The 14,632-nt window shown below is 35.0% G+C and overlaps 2 protein-coding genes across 5 annotated transcripts; both read left to right on the plus strand.

Moving 5' to 3' along the window:
* The first annotated feature begins 294 nt into the window (after positions 1-294).
* On the plus strand, positions 295-6,710 carry LOC129886054 (shaggy-related protein kinase NtK-1). The gene is made up of 13 exons (XM_055960571.1): positions 295-448; positions 1,562-1,723; positions 1,849-1,941; positions 2,141-2,200; positions 2,324-2,596; positions 2,960-3,034; positions 4,004-4,060; positions 4,159-4,299; positions 4,412-4,462; positions 5,518-5,613; positions 5,705-5,788; positions 6,117-6,219; positions 6,306-6,710. The coding sequence occupies exons 2-13, from the start codon at positions 1,610-1,612 to the stop codon at positions 6,386-6,388; spliced, it is 1,230 nt and encodes a 409-aa protein (XP_055816546.1). The 5' UTR covers positions 295-448; positions 1,562-1,609; the 3' UTR covers positions 6,389-6,710.
* A 596-nt stretch (positions 6,711-7,306) lies between these two features.
* Positions 7,307-11,892, plus strand: LOC129886055 (zinc finger CCCH domain-containing protein 3). Of its 4 annotated transcripts, XM_055960575.1 has the most exons (6): positions 7,309-7,691; positions 7,775-7,839; positions 8,758-8,842; positions 10,129-10,191; positions 11,238-11,295; positions 11,424-11,890. In XM_055960575.1, exons 1-5 carry the CDS (start codon positions 7,562-7,564, stop codon positions 11,267-11,269), a joined length of 375 nt encoding a protein of 124 aa, XP_055816550.1. In that variant the 5' UTR covers positions 7,309-7,561; the 3' UTR covers positions 11,270-11,295; positions 11,424-11,890. The 4 variants fall into 4 exon arrangements, with proteins under 4 accessions (XP_055816547.1, XP_055816550.1, XP_055816549.1 ...); XM_055960572.1 differs by lacking the exons at positions 11,238-11,295; positions 11,424-11,890 and adding an exon at positions 10,338-10,663 and having other exon boundaries at positions 7,307-7,691; XM_055960574.1 differs by having other exon boundaries at positions 11,238-11,892.
* The last annotated feature ends 2,740 nt before the right edge of the window (positions 11,893-14,632 follow it).

The raw sequence follows: 14,632 nt of genomic DNA on the forward strand, positions 1-14,632 counted from the left end.
TTGAAGGGACACATTACATACGCTAATTGTGTAATTTTATTTGAGTCAAACTTTTCACATAAGATTATTTTTATTTTATTTACTTCATAAATATATAAAATTAATTTAAATTATTAAACCTTGTAGCTGATAAAAATCATGAGGGGATTAGACGATGAAAATATTTAAAATTGCTTGTGCTTTGACTGTCTCACTCTCGCATTTACCAACCCAAAAAGCTTGTGAACAAAAATGTAAAACAATTATAGAATTGGGAAAATAAATAGAAAAAAGGCAAAATATAAGTACATCCCTCTCTCTTTCTCTCTCTCAATCAATATCAGGTTCTTCTTTCTCTTTGTATCTCTTTTCTCTCTCATGGTGATGGTATCATCTTCGCCACAATTTTTATCGGAGGACCGCCGGTGACCGGTGTATTCTCCGTCTCCTCAACATTTTGATTCTTTCGGTATCCATAGTTTCCTTATTCTATATTTCCTTTTTGTTTACTTCTTCTTCTTAGAAAGTTTTGCTACGTTGTAGATCCGTGTTCTACTTTTTCGTTTAAATTCATATGGATCGGGTTATTTATGGATCCATGTAGATCTTCTTGTAGATTTTGGTAATTCGTTTTTTTGTGGATTTGTTAATTGTTAAAACTGGTTGTATAATTTATTTATTGATTGTTTTACCTATTTTGAAGCCGTTTTGGAATTGGTATTCTTGTAACTTCTATGATTTTCTTCTTCTTTAGTTTCTGTATTTATTAATTTCTGTGAATACCTGAAAAATCTTTGCACTGTTGCCCTTTTTTTCGTGAACGGGAAGATAATTTTTGACTTCATTAATTCCCAAATCTATGTTTCTTTTTTCTTCGTAGACGCTTAGGATTTTTTTTTTGTGGAGAAATAATTGTTGGATTTTGGCCAGGTGCCTAGTTTTCAATCGGAGTTATTTCTGCCCTTGTATTTATGATTGTGTTGGGACATTGATTTTGAGCTGAGGTCGCGTACGTTTGATCTGTTTGGGCAGTAAAATAAATGTTTCTTTGGTTGAATGCTGTTGAATTTTTTTTTTTTGTTCTTATGAAATTTGATTTGATCTTATGGTGATATTTCAATTTTTTTCCTGTTGTGTGATGTGCTACGCGTATGAAAAAAGTAGGTATGTTCCGGAGCTTGAATTTTAAATTTTCCTACTTTTCAATGGAACAATTGGAAAGGATGATAGTTTGCAAGTAGAGAAAAATATTAAAGAACGAGACGGGCCGTGATAATTTGCAATTAGCTTAAAGACAAAGCTATATTTGGAATAAATCTACCTGGACAATCAGCTTAACATTTTTTAAAGAAATTTCCTGGACAATCAATTGGAAACACATTAAGTCAGCAGGGCTCTCTTGTATTTGAGTGCATAAATTGATTAGAGTTGTTTCACTGTACAGCCATTACCAGTAAAAGATATATGGATGTCATTCAATTCCAACTTTTGATTTGAGGTTTTGCCCATAATTATTTCTGTCTGTACTATGATTTGATGTGTGATGTGATCATGTTGATGTTCCCATTTTTATGGTGGTCAGGTGAATGACCTTTTTTGGTGATAACTAGTAAGCAGACTTTTCTTGGAAATGGCTTCCGTGGGCTTAGCACCTACATCGGGTTTGAGAGAATCCAGTGGCCATAATGCTGGGGTAGATAGGTTACCTGAGGAGATGAATGACATGAGAATCAGGGATGATAAGGTCTGCATATTGAGGAGCATAGGCTTTTTGCTATTTGCCTTTATTTTATTGGATCCTCCTTTTTTGTGGTGATTTCGCTCTCCCTTTCCAACTTTGTTCATCAGATTTGAAGTGTTCATTTGTAGGAAATGGAAGCAGCAATTGTTGACGGTAATGGGACTGAGACAGGCCACATAATAGTGACAACTATTGGTGGTAGAAATGGCCAGCCAAAGCAGGTAATGTGCTTTGTCACTCACTTTGATTTTAATTCCTTTTTTGTTCTGTTGGTCTTCTGTTGATAAGTTTGGTGGTTCCGGCGTTTTCTCTTCTTTAATTGATTAGGGGTAGACAAGTAAAATGATTTTGAGTTGACACATATTCTTATTATTGGCCAAATTGTTAGTTGCACATTTTCACTTGGTCTTTATTTTGCAGACTATTAGTTACATGGCTGAACGTGTTGTTGGACAAGGATCGTTTGGAGTGGTGTTTCAGGTATTGTCTTATTTTATTCATTACAAGTGCCATTGTTCAAGTATGCCTATCAGTATACTCTTCCTACACCCAGAAAAAGGTATAATGTGCATAATCGTGTGATTTTCTGATTTGGTTACTCAGGCAAAATGCTTAGAGACTGGTGAAACTGTTGCTATAAAGAAGGTTCTTCAAGATAAGAGATATAAGAACCGAGAGTTGCAGACAATGCGTCTTCTTGACCACCCTAATGTTGTGTCTCTGAAACACTGCTTTTTTTCCACAACTGATAAGGATGAACTATATCTTAACTTGGTTCTTGAGTATGTACCTGAAACTGTTCACCGTGTTATCAAACACTACAATAAGCTGAACCAAAGGATGCCGTTGATACTTGTGAAGCTTTATACATATCAGGTAGTATACTCTTTTTTTATAAGTGAGTTCTCATTTATAGAGCTCCTCTTTGTTAAGAACTCCCAATGTATGAGACCTCTGCAAATTCTGTTGTGCAAGTGATTTTTTTCCCTTCGTTTTCATATATGTGAGATGTTGGACAAGAGATTGTTGCTAAAATTGTTCCAATATTTTTCTAGTTCTTTTGTTTGTTTTGAGGATGGGCTAACCTTGGGAAGTCCATCCAACTGTGTTTTTTTATTATGAGAAACTAGTTTCACTTCAATTACCTTCTTGTTAGTGCACTTGATAGCTAATGATTTTCTTGAGGTTGTTGTATTATCTAACATGTCTGAAATGCAAGATGCTGTTTCTGTCTGGCAGATTTTCAGGGCATTGTCTTACATACACCGCACTATCGGAGTGTGTCACAGGGACATCAAACCTCAGAATCTTTTGGTATACTTATCTATTCCACTGACTTGGCTGTTTATTTCCTTTTAGCTTTTGGTAAAAAGAAATATTGTTGTGGTAACTCTTTCGCTGTAATTCCATTATAATAGGTGTGAATATCTGCTCCAATGTATGGAAAAAAAATGTACCAACGACATGTTTTAAGTTTGTCAGTGATTTGTTGTATGGAGAAGAATAATGCAATTTGGTTGATTATTTCAACGAGAGAAAAAAATTCTTTCCTCATGTGCTCATTACTCTTCTTATAATCTTGTCAATAATCATGCATTTTATAAATGCTTTAAGCTGCTGATCCACTCAGAGAAACAAAAGAATGCAACTAGTTTGATTTACTGCATGTAACGAGGGATAGGAATGTAGCTTTGCACCCACCATGAGCTCATTTTTCTGTGTATTATATTTCTGCGGACATCGTGTGGTGATAATATGTTTTACTGTGCTGATATGAGCTTTCATCACGTTGGGTTGACATCTTTTCTTCCAATTGGGCTATGGATTCTATTACAAAAATAGTTATATGAGAGACTGATATGGATATATTTGGTGAACTTGCTATGGCCTTAACCTAGACAGGCAATTTATTCTGCTTTGCTTATATCTAATTCAAAAAAAATATTCAACCTGTTAGCAATTATCTTTATAATATCTCTTTATTGGCTCCTGAAGGGATTGGAACCCAAAGAATATTAGAAAGAGACAACGAGAGAGGAAGTACTTGATGCGACCCAAAATATAACAGGAGAACCGATGTCTTGCAATTTTAGTGTCTCACAGTGATGCAAATTTTCTTCACAATTTGGAGGAAAGGGGTTTATTTATTTTGCTTGACCCTCATGGCTTATGACCGTTGAACATGTTAGCAAATGCTATTAAGAACTATTTGTTCTTTCCTTTTGCATTTCACATTTTTTTCTGGATGCTAAGAATCCATGGCATGGTACTTTCTTTTGGCAGGTGAATCCACATACCCACCAGGTTAAATTATGCGATTTTGGGAGTGCCAAAGTTCTGGTGTGTTTACATTTTTTTCCTTTCCTCTTGCCCGTTTTAACATATGAGTCTATTTGATGCATTTTCTGATTGGATAATCTGCTCCAAATTTTTGGCAGGTTAAAGGAGAACCCAATATTTCTTACATCTGCTCTAGGTATTATCGAGCACCTGAGCTCATATTTGGTGCAACAGAGTACACTACTGCTATAGACGTTTGGTCTGCTGGCTGTGTCCTAGCTGAGCTACTTCTTGGTCAGGTAGGTTGTTACTTTCTCCTAATATTAGCCTATTCGTGGACAGTATTCTGTATTACATTGTTGTACATTGACAATTCTCTGTATCTCATTGTTTTCTTTCTCCCATTTTCAGCCTTTATTTCCAGGTGAAAGTGGAGTTGATCAGCTTGTTGAGATCATTAAGGTAATCTTGTCTATTTGACTTCCTTGTCTGCCGTACCATCATTATTTCCACGAGCTTTGTGCCTTTTTCTGGTGTTCTTGATTTTCTTTCATCATTGTCGTTTTCTTTTTGTTTTTTCTTCTTCTTTTTCACTTATTTCATCCAATTATAATTTTTATGGGCCTTCTTTCCTGCCTTTCTGTTTTGGAGTTGTTTACTACTTGACTTGCAATGTTCTGGGGCAAGCCTTGTGTGATTTCTGCTTTCTCAGATTTGCTTTTTCTGCAAATGTATCTTATCGGGGAGATAATAGCTCTTTCTAGTGGCAGTTCTAGCACATTCCTATAATTTTAATCATGTGGGGGAATTTTTTTAGCAATAAGTTTTCTTTAAGATGTATGTAATAGGGGAATTAAAAGAAAAGATAAGAACTAAAGTCAACATACATACAGATTAACTTGGCTTTCAGCTTGAGTATTGCTTCCCAGCTGTTTTGACCAAGTTTTGATATTAAGTGAAGATCCACCTCTTTCAAACTGCCATATCAACCAAGCTTATGATTTGCGAATCAAATAGACCTGACAGATGGTGAGATAGTTTAGATGAGGCATCCCATCAAAACTTTGGAGTTTGGTTTTGGAAGTAGGTGGTTCTGACCTGAATAATCTGATTCTTGAAACATGTGATTCTGACCTGAATAGTCTGTAACTGCCAATGATTTTGCACTCTACTCTGGTCTGTTAAGTAAATTTAGGTACTTGATTCTACTGTTTTAGATTCTAGATTGTAATTCATGGAAGGAGCTTTCTTTGAATGTTGAGGAATTGGCACTGTGGCGCAGCACGTTTCCATTTTCTGCTTGTGCAACAGTTTCAGATTCGGAAATTCTGTAATAAAGACGAGCTCACTGTTCTGATAATGAAGTAGAAGTAGAAGTATTGTTTTAGTAATAAGACAGCTTGCTATATTATTAACATTTTAGTTGTTGTCTTAGATAAATATGGCTAAGAAGTATCACCTTTTGTATGGCCATGTCACCTTTTTGCCCAAACTATATCTCCTACTACATTTTGCAGGTTTTGGGCACTCCTACAAGGGAAGAAATTAAATGTATGAATCCCAACTATAATGAGTTCAAATTTCCTCAAATTAAAGCTCATCCATGGCACAAGGTACTTGATAAACAACTTATCATAACCAACCCCTTCATAGAACTGGCTAGTATACACAAGGCAACAAGTCATTTCTAATGTTGATTTTCAGATATTTCATAAGCGCATGCCTCCAGAAGCTGTTGATCTGGTCTCAAGACTGCTTCAGTACTCTCCTAACTTGCGCTGTGCTTCTGTAAGTATTTCAACTTTATTTATTTGAGCTAATCTCTTATGCCTATGTATACTCGGAATATACATGGGTCACCTTTCTGTATCTCTTTTCAGTGTTTGACATATTGTGATGGTCTTTTAAGAGATTGAACACGAACCATGAATTTGTTTAAAAGTACCTAAGTTTTAGCTCAACATAGCATGCCATTCTTTCTTTTCTTTGTCTTATTAATGGCTTCACCGAATTTCTTGAAGAACAGTGCAGCTGTAGTTTAATTTGTCAATGGTATGATTTACTCTTTTTAATGTCTAGTTCTAAGTTGTGATAGGTGTACTAATTTTAAATGCAGTTGGATGCCTTGGTTCACCCCTTTTTTGACGAGCTTCGTGATCCCAATACACGCCTGCCTAATGGACGCTTTCTTCCTCCCTTATTTAACTTCAAGACTCATGGTATATTGTTGACGAGACTTCTTTCTGTTTAGCTTCTTTCCATAAGTTTCAACTGAATCTATTGAATCTGGCTTTCTTGTCACCAGAGTTGAAGAATGTGCATGCTGAGATATTATTGAAGTTGGTTCCGGAGCACGCCAGAAAACAGTGCCCTTCCCTTGGGTTATGAGTTTCTGCCTCGTGATAGAAATAATTTAAGTGTACCCTTTGAAGCTGTGTTTCTTCTCTATATCAATTTGTTCCTTCTTTCCCTTATCTTACCATGTATCTGTCGTCCCTTTGTATTATTATTATATCTTGTTTTGTAAAAGCAGATGTAGGGAATTGGTCTTTAACAAATACCCGATCTTCAACCCTGTTCCTTTTACCCTGTTCTGATCAATATGTCCTATGCTTGTAACATTATGTGGTTGAGAATTAACAATTTGAGTGAACTTTATTGCCATGGGATTTCAAAGTAATGATAGGGTGACTGTTGATATGGCTCGTGAGACACTTTGTATTTAAACGACTACTGGCCGTTGGTCTGTGCTGTCCTCAGTGCGACAATTTTCAGCACAGCATGTTGGACATTCATCTTTAATACATTATCCTGGAATGCTGTTATCACTAGTATGTTTTTTTCACTTGTTGGATAAATGGTTTTATGGTTCCATCGCAAATGACTTCCAAATTCTAGTTAACTACAAAATGTAAATCATTGATCCACACTAGTATATAGTTAACAAAAAGTTGTATGAACTGCGTGGTGCCACTTTGTTGCAGCAGTAGAAAGGGAAAATGGCGTATGTGGAGCAGAATGTGCATTTAAGAGCAACCTTTAGTTTCTATATTCTTCTAACGCGAATACTTAGAATGAAGGAATGTACTTTTCGCTAGAGGAAAATATCAAATTATAAACATTTTTTGCTTAACAAAGTGCATTTGGAACAAGGAAAAATACAAGTAGTGTTACATTATTCTTTGCCATGGATTTGTCAAAGAGAGAAGTCTTTCCACATTTACCATACAAGATAAGTTCTGTTTTTAAATTATTATTTTTTTATAGCAAAGAGTAAAACTTGGAAAAGGAAAAACCATATAGTACTATTCTTCAGATTTAGGTTGGCCAATTGACGTCTACATATTATACAACTTTATCATTTATTCAAGGGAATCATAAGTGTTATGTTCAGCAATTTCTTTGAGATAGAAAACAGTGATTTTATATGTGAAAAAAGAAAAAGAAAAAGAAGAAACCAAATAGGAGCGTAAACAAGATCTGGAAACTTCTATATTCCCAAGAAGTGGAAGGGAAACGTATAAAAAGCATTAAGCATTGGGAATTTAGTTTTAGAAAAAAATGCCGTTGGGAAAATACCATTGCGATTACTGCGATAAGGAATTCCAGGATACTGCAGCGGCTCGGAGGCGTCATCTTCAAGGTGTTCAACATCAAAGAGCCAAAGCTCTTTGGTACGACTCCTTGCGCAGTAAGTTTCTCCTTTTTTTTTTCTTCCTCTTAATTGATTTCGAAGTGTTAATTCTTTGTTGAAGGAATTTTCCGGGATAACAGATCCTCAGTTATTCAACGATCCGGATTCGTTTGGTAAAGGATTCTGCAATCACTTTGTTCGAACGGTACGGCTCTTATCTTTGTTTTACTATGCAAAATTTCTGCAATATTCAGAAATTGTATTATCCTGTTCGACATTTTCGGGCTGTCCATTTTACTGCAATGCTCAATTAGCGTGATGGAATAAGGAACAGAAGTGATAAATGAGTCAGATTGTTGCATTTCATCAATCAATTATCTACAACTCAATCCTTAACTGGTTGGAGTTGGTTATATGAATCATCAGTATCTTTTATTCAGAGGATTCGTCATTGTTTGAGTCTTATGCTGTCGTTAACCTATAGCAACCCTCCTCCTTAATGCAAGATTGTACTGGTTATACTAAGGAGTTCAATTGATGCATTTCATAATTACCATTTAAAAAAGAGAGATTATTGCAATTTAAGATACTTTGAAATAAGAATTTAAGGTTTTCTAGGCCTTTTGCTTTAATATATAAGGTTTTGTAAGGCTTATAAGCTTCTCAAAATACCACCAAGTTGACTGGAGCTTTGGCCACTCTACGACAGAAGCACCTTTGGTAACTCTAAGATGATTTGCTATAGAAGGCCAAGTAACATGATGATTAGATTTCCCCAAGTAGCACGCACGATAGAAGGCCAAGCTTAATTTGTAATTTTAGCAGATTCACATCATTATGGTTGAAAAGTAGTAATATGTTGATAAGTGATAAACATTCCTGATTGTACTTCTATTTACAAAATTATGAACATAACTGAATGTTGCTTTACTTCATCCACCTGAATATATTGCCCAAGGTCAGATGACACTTCTCATATTGTTGACTTCAACGTGACACAAAATTGTGAAGGAGTAACAACAATGTATAGGGGAAGGTGGAGCCTAAACACTAAAGAAATATTATATGTTTGACACCCTTTATTGGATAATATTGTTGATTATATCTTTTACATGCATCAAAGGGTTATTGCCAGTATGGGGACTCCTGCAAATATTATCATCCCAAGCAAAACTCTCAAACTGTAAACCAAACGGGAATCCCTCCAGGTATCTGTGTGTATATTCATATTCAATGTTTTACTGTTAATATCAACTAATGTCTTAAATCTAGCACTGATGTCTTAAATCTAGAACTATATTAGCTATCATGCTAACTATTTAAACTTACTGGCCTCAAAAAGTACTTTTGTTTCTTATTTTTGAGAGACACACCTGTGTTTGTCTGAGATGACTAGTTTGCTGGAAGATGAGGTAGCCTTGCACAGAAAAAATATTTGTTTTTTGTTTTTCGGAGGGATTGGATTATTGTAGAGACTGCCTATTACTAAGTGAATCAAAAAGTGGGATCATTATGACGCAAGTTGTGAGTAGCTATAAACAAATGACGAATAACGAGTTACTAACGTGTTTAGGAGGATTAACTATTCAGCTCCTAGGGAATTTTGTACCCTATACAGCTAGACTAATTGGGGCGTCAACCTGGACAAAGCAAACTCACACTGTCACTATTATATACTTATCAATAACCAGCTTTATTCATAATGAACCAGATATTCTGATTTCAGGCTTGTCACTTGAAAGAGTACTGCATTTCAAAAATTGATGGGGCATTTTTGTTTCATTTAACAATTGATGATTTCAAAAAATCAGAAAGATCTGTCTAAGAAAGTTTGTCCAGAAAGTGCTCTGGGTTCGAATTACAGCTATGTGTATCAATATATCCTGAAACACTCTTAATGGTTTTTGGGTTCTCTCTGGAAGGAATTGTAGAACTGGTATAATGCTGTCAATGTCCAATTTTCTGTTGTTTGCTGTTTCGTGAAATGGCTGTCCTTGTCACTCATCCAAAAGGTGTCCTTTTTTTTGTCAGATGTTATTATATCTCTCAAAGGGACATCGTAGGAAAGTAATCTAACTTTTGGGAAGTCAGAGTTTAAGAAGATCTGGGGAATCAATCTTTTGAATTTCTTGGATTTGGCAGTGTACAGAATTCACTTGTGCAAATAGTATTTTTTTTTAATTGTTACTAGAATTATGTGCATTTTGACAGGGACGTATCTAGTTATGCTACAACTTCTTCATTCAAGATTTCAAAATTTATGTACCAACTATTTTGAAGTTCTTTGTCCTGTAATTTAAAGTTTTCATCTGTAGTAGTTATTCTAAAAGATTGAGTGACCTAAATTGTTTTTTTGAGTATAAATTCTTAATATGGATACACACTTGAATTGGGAGTATACTTGATTGCAAAATCATCTCCTATGAATTTGAATAGCTATGGAAGAACTCAGTGCATGCAACTTCTGATTCCCTTTTCTTTATCCAATTCTCAGGGGAAAATAGTAGAGAGGGTTTTCATACAAGTGGTCAACCTTTTGGTTCGGCCTCATTTCCAGGCAAGCATTGCTTTTGCATCTATTTTCATCTTATTTTCATTTAAAATGTCTTGTCTTGTGATTTTTCCACTTCCCCAATTAATCTGCTAATGTTCTTGGGTGGGTTTTTTTCCTTCGAAATTTAATTGTGATGTTCTTGGTTGTAGTAGGTGATGTGTTCAGAGAAAAAGCCGGAACATCACTGGGCAATCTGCCTCCCTCTCTAAGGCCTCCACCAGAGGGTGGTTATCCACCTCTCCCATTTGTTGACTGGGGATAGATCTGCCACCTCATTTACTACTCTTGTGATATGGTTTAGAGTAGGTTGATTGAACATGTAGATTGCCCAAAAGATAAATATTATATCGACTATGGAGGAAATGGATCACTGCCATTTCAGTTGAGTGATGTGCAGTTAGAAACAGAAAATCAAAAATTATGAAAGATTCAAGAGTGTTGGTTTTAATTTAATTATAACCTGGTTATCCTTTTATCATTTGAACTTCACCTATCTGTTATTTTGATTGGAAATTTTAGTGTGGTGGCAGGAATAAATGCTCAGTGTATTTGGTTGCAGAAGGTTATTCATACTCTTTTCGGTCTTTCCCTTTTCCCTAACGACCCTTTTAAGTCCAATTAATGTTGAGTCGGATGGTTATAGTGACTGGACCTGTAAGTATCTACCTTTGGTGCAATATGTGGATTACTAGTTTCACAGTGTCACTAGCTTAACTGTGGTTTTGGTTGCTATCATTTGAAGATTACAAATTAGATGAGTTTGTAAAGAAGGTGAGTCGGCCCTACTAGGTTAAGACTGATTTACTTGGGCATTGTGAATTGTGATTAAGCCTAAGGTGTTTTCATGTTTATATTCTTTATCTTTTCTATTTAATAAAATTGGGTCCTTGGTAGCTTAGTTGGATGTGTTTACTGTTGATACAATTACATAGAAGTATCTATCATTTCGAAGAGGTAATCTACCTTGGTCTGAGATACTTCTGGATCAATTCTAAACCTTCTGTGTGAGATATGTAACCAATATTCTGTAATGGCCTTTTCACATGCAGTGCTGTGTTCATCTTCTATTTCTCAGTTTTAGCAGAGTAAATCACTATTCTACACATGGTATGTCGACTTGTGCTTCATTGTGACAAATAAGAGATAAGCTTAGAGTGAAGAAAAATATAGACATTGGAGACGAGGTAAAAGTATGTTGGTACTTATCCTTGGTTCAAAACTCCCACTTTTGCCAGTTTGTCCCACACATAGGAGCTATCTGATAGGCATGGGCAGTGTCTGATCCACACCCAGTTGTGTATCAGGGAAAAAAAAAACTGGTTGAGGTCATTGCATTCATCACATACTGGAAAGGATTGCTGCTCAAGTAACATCCATTGATTGAACTGTTGTCAGATAGCACAGCTACTACTCCAGAAGGTGACACCCAAAATGAAGTTATTATAGAAACCAGAAATGCAGCAAGCATTAGTAAAATGACCCTCTTCTCAAAATATGTCATACACAATGGGAATATGAACAGCTCATGTGCCCCAGTAGTTTAGTAACACTCCTGCTGAACTGATTCCTATACCTCCCGGCTCCCATGTCATTTCCTAATCTTATTTGATGTTTAATGTTAGAGCTTATGTTATATGAACTGACGATGTAAAAGTTATTTACACAACCAAATGACTTAGATAATTATAAGTAAATTTCTACAATAAACATTATTTGATAATCTAATAAAATGGTAACTAACTTGTTGGAGAACTATTTATAGTATCCGTTTATATGAAGTACTTTAAATCCTAAATATTAAGATGAAAGCAAATGTACAGTTTACAGGTTTTGGTTTTTGGGGTAAACTGAAAGTATGAAAGATTATGTGAAAGTTGAAGGACGGAAACCATTTTTCTAGTCCCCACAATAAAGGAAATAATCGGAAACCATTTTTCTAGTCCCCATAATAAAGGAAATAATGTCAAAATAACCAGTTTGATTTTCAGGCGGTCACTCAATGAGGATAATTATCTAAAAAAACTTTTCTATTGTTTTGTAACAAAAGAATCACTTAATTATTCTCATTTAATCTACAAAGTCATTTAACCAATTCAAGGTTAATTATAAGTATTATTTTCTACCAAATTTTATCATCGAAGAAAAAAAAACACTATCTATCTCAATTGTTTCCATAAAGAATATATATGTACTTATCTCCGCCGCTCCACTAAAAATAAAGCTCCCCATTTTGTAGTACCAAAATCTAAAGTATGCATAAGTATAAGGTAATGTCAGCACAAAATTCCAAAACAATATGTATCAACGCATGCTCTCCGTAATATATTTGTTTCATTGTAAGCATTCAACTATGCTTTCTTTTGACTTTCTAAATACAATTTTACATAATGGGAATTAAATATGAAGCAAAAGAGTGGTCCTATATGGGTTTTTGTTTCTATCTACTCCTAGTGGAACTATATTTTGTTAGACGCCCGAATTCTTGGTCCTAAGAGAATCAACAGAACTAAAGATTTTCTTTGGGATTTCCAATTCCCCCCCTCCCAACCACCCACACACAAATTTTAGTTAGTATGCAATCAGCAATATATATTATAGACTAACTATACATTTATTATACACTATACGTTGGTGGCATGCTTGACACATGCAAGTCGGACGGAATGTAGTGGATAGACTTCAGAAAAAGTGAAAAAGTATGGATGAAGTAAAAAAAAGTACATAAGGGGTGAGAAAGAAAAACTTGGTTGCGGGAACCGAAGGTTAGGCTGACTACTTTAGTAGAGCAAGACCTAAAAAAGTTTTTTCATAAACCATTTTTTTAGGTTCTTACCGAGTGAGAAAAAATCAATAAATAAAGAAATAGTAATTAAGAACCTGCCCTTTCAAAGGAATAAACAACTAAAAACACTGCTAATTCCCCATAGGCTGAAGAGCAAAAGGAGGAATTTACTCGATCAGGCGTTCGTGTTTGATTGGATAGTTGATGTGCATGACGACTGCAAACTGCTACGGTTATGTGGGTGATTTTTTTTAAGATCCCATTTTCTTGACTGAAGTTTTTAACTAGGTGAAAACTTAATTTCTCGGAAATTATGATAGTCGTCTAAAATGTAAAATCACAATTTGAGGGATTAATTTATTTTGTAGCAAAATTAACAAGGAGTTGGAATGGTCTAACTACGTGTAGCGACCAAGAAATAACGGGATTCGAACCCGTGTCGTTGCCATTCGAATTGTGATCTCTCAATCACTTTAGTTTTTGCACGGAGTGGTTTTTAATTTTGAGCGAATGACCTCTTTGTATTGGTGTATCGATTAATTTAGATTTGCATTAGTTAAGATCCGTTAAAAGGAAAGATACTCTCTGACAAGATTTTTTTAATATTTAGAGTTCATCCAAAATTAAGGACGATCCTTAAATTGGATGCATGTATCCTCTCAAAACCACAATTTAAAACACATATATTTTAGGTGCAGTGTCCCACTTTCAAAGAAAAGACCACATAGCTTGAGTTGGTGGTTACTTTTGCAAATAGTTACTATAACACCTTAAATCTTTATATGCTCTCACTCTATGTGAACTATATATAAAAGCTACCTCCCTAATATGCGCCTCTTAATACATGTAAAAAAAAACAAGATTCACTCATGGTGGAGCAAGTTAGAGTTCATCAATTAGGTGTATTATCTAAAGATAACACTATGAAAATTTTGATAGATTAATTAGTGATTAGTCATTTTTCGTTGAGTGTAATCAAGCAGACAAAATTGAAATCTACCCACCAATGTAAATGCAATCCTTTTATTATGGCCACTGAAAATTGAGATTTAAATTTCTATAGTATTATTCCTAACTGAAAATTAGAAGAAGCATTCTGTGAGACAAGATTTATAACCATACATATTAACCATAATAACATGTTCCATCAGAATTGCCTATTGGGCAGTCTCACCAATTTTGGGACCAAAGTAAGTGGCACGTAATGGGATAAAAACGTGGGGTTCTTTTGATTTTCACTATTATGATTATTGTTAGTAAACTGTATTGGAAAATATTAAACAGTAACAGAAACTTCTGAAAATAATAAAAAACAGAATCTGGAAATTTAATGCAAGAACAAAATCGAGCCCACTGACTACACAGTGTGTCCTTAAGGAAATTATTCCCCTCAAAGTACCCGAGGTATTGGAATGTTTCCTCCCAGGATAGAACGATTTACTCACCAAAGTAGAGGTACTGCAAATCTTTGATGACTTCGAACCACTTGATGGCTGTATTTCACACGAGTTTAGGAAGTGCAGAAAGAAGAAGAAGATTGTATATTCAGAATTTCGTATGGAACATTCTGAAGATTTACAGATATATATATAGACTGTTTACACCTTTTCAGAAAAGGCACCTGTTGGGAAAAGGTTTGCCTGTTGAGAAGGTTTGCAACTT

Source organism: Solanum dulcamara, chromosome 4 (genome assembly GCF_947179165.1).
Source record: "Solanum dulcamara chromosome 4, daSolDulc1.2, whole genome shotgun sequence".
Lineage (NCBI taxonomy): Eukaryota > Viridiplantae > Streptophyta > Magnoliopsida > Solanales > Solanaceae > Solanum > Solanum dulcamara.

Bases quoted from the DNA above. Each gene is read 5' to 3' on its own strand.
- LOC129886054 (XM_055960571.1), top strand. From the start codon at position 1,610: ATGGCTTCCGTGGGCTTAGCACCTACATCGGGTTTGAGAGAATCCAGT. The intron at 2,201-2,323 runs GTATTGTCTTAT...TTGGTTACTCAG, and splicing joins CGTTTGGAGTGGTGTTTCAG to GCAAAATGCTTAGAGACTGG. The intron at 4,463-5,517 runs GTAATCTTGTCT...TACATTTTGCAG, and splicing joins AGCTTGTTGAGATCATTAAG to GTTTTGGGCACTCCTACAAG.
- LOC129886055 (XM_055960572.1), top strand. From the start codon at position 7,562: ATGCCGTTGGGAAAATACCATTGCGATTACTGCGATAAGGAATTCCAG. The intron at 7,692-7,774 runs GTAAGTTTCTCC...CCGGGATAACAG, and splicing joins TTGGTACGACTCCTTGCGCA to ATCCTCAGTTATTCAACGAT. The intron at 8,843-10,128 runs GTATCTGTGTGT...TCCAATTCTCAG, and splicing joins CCAAACGGGAATCCCTCCAG to GGGAAAATAGTAGAGAGGGT.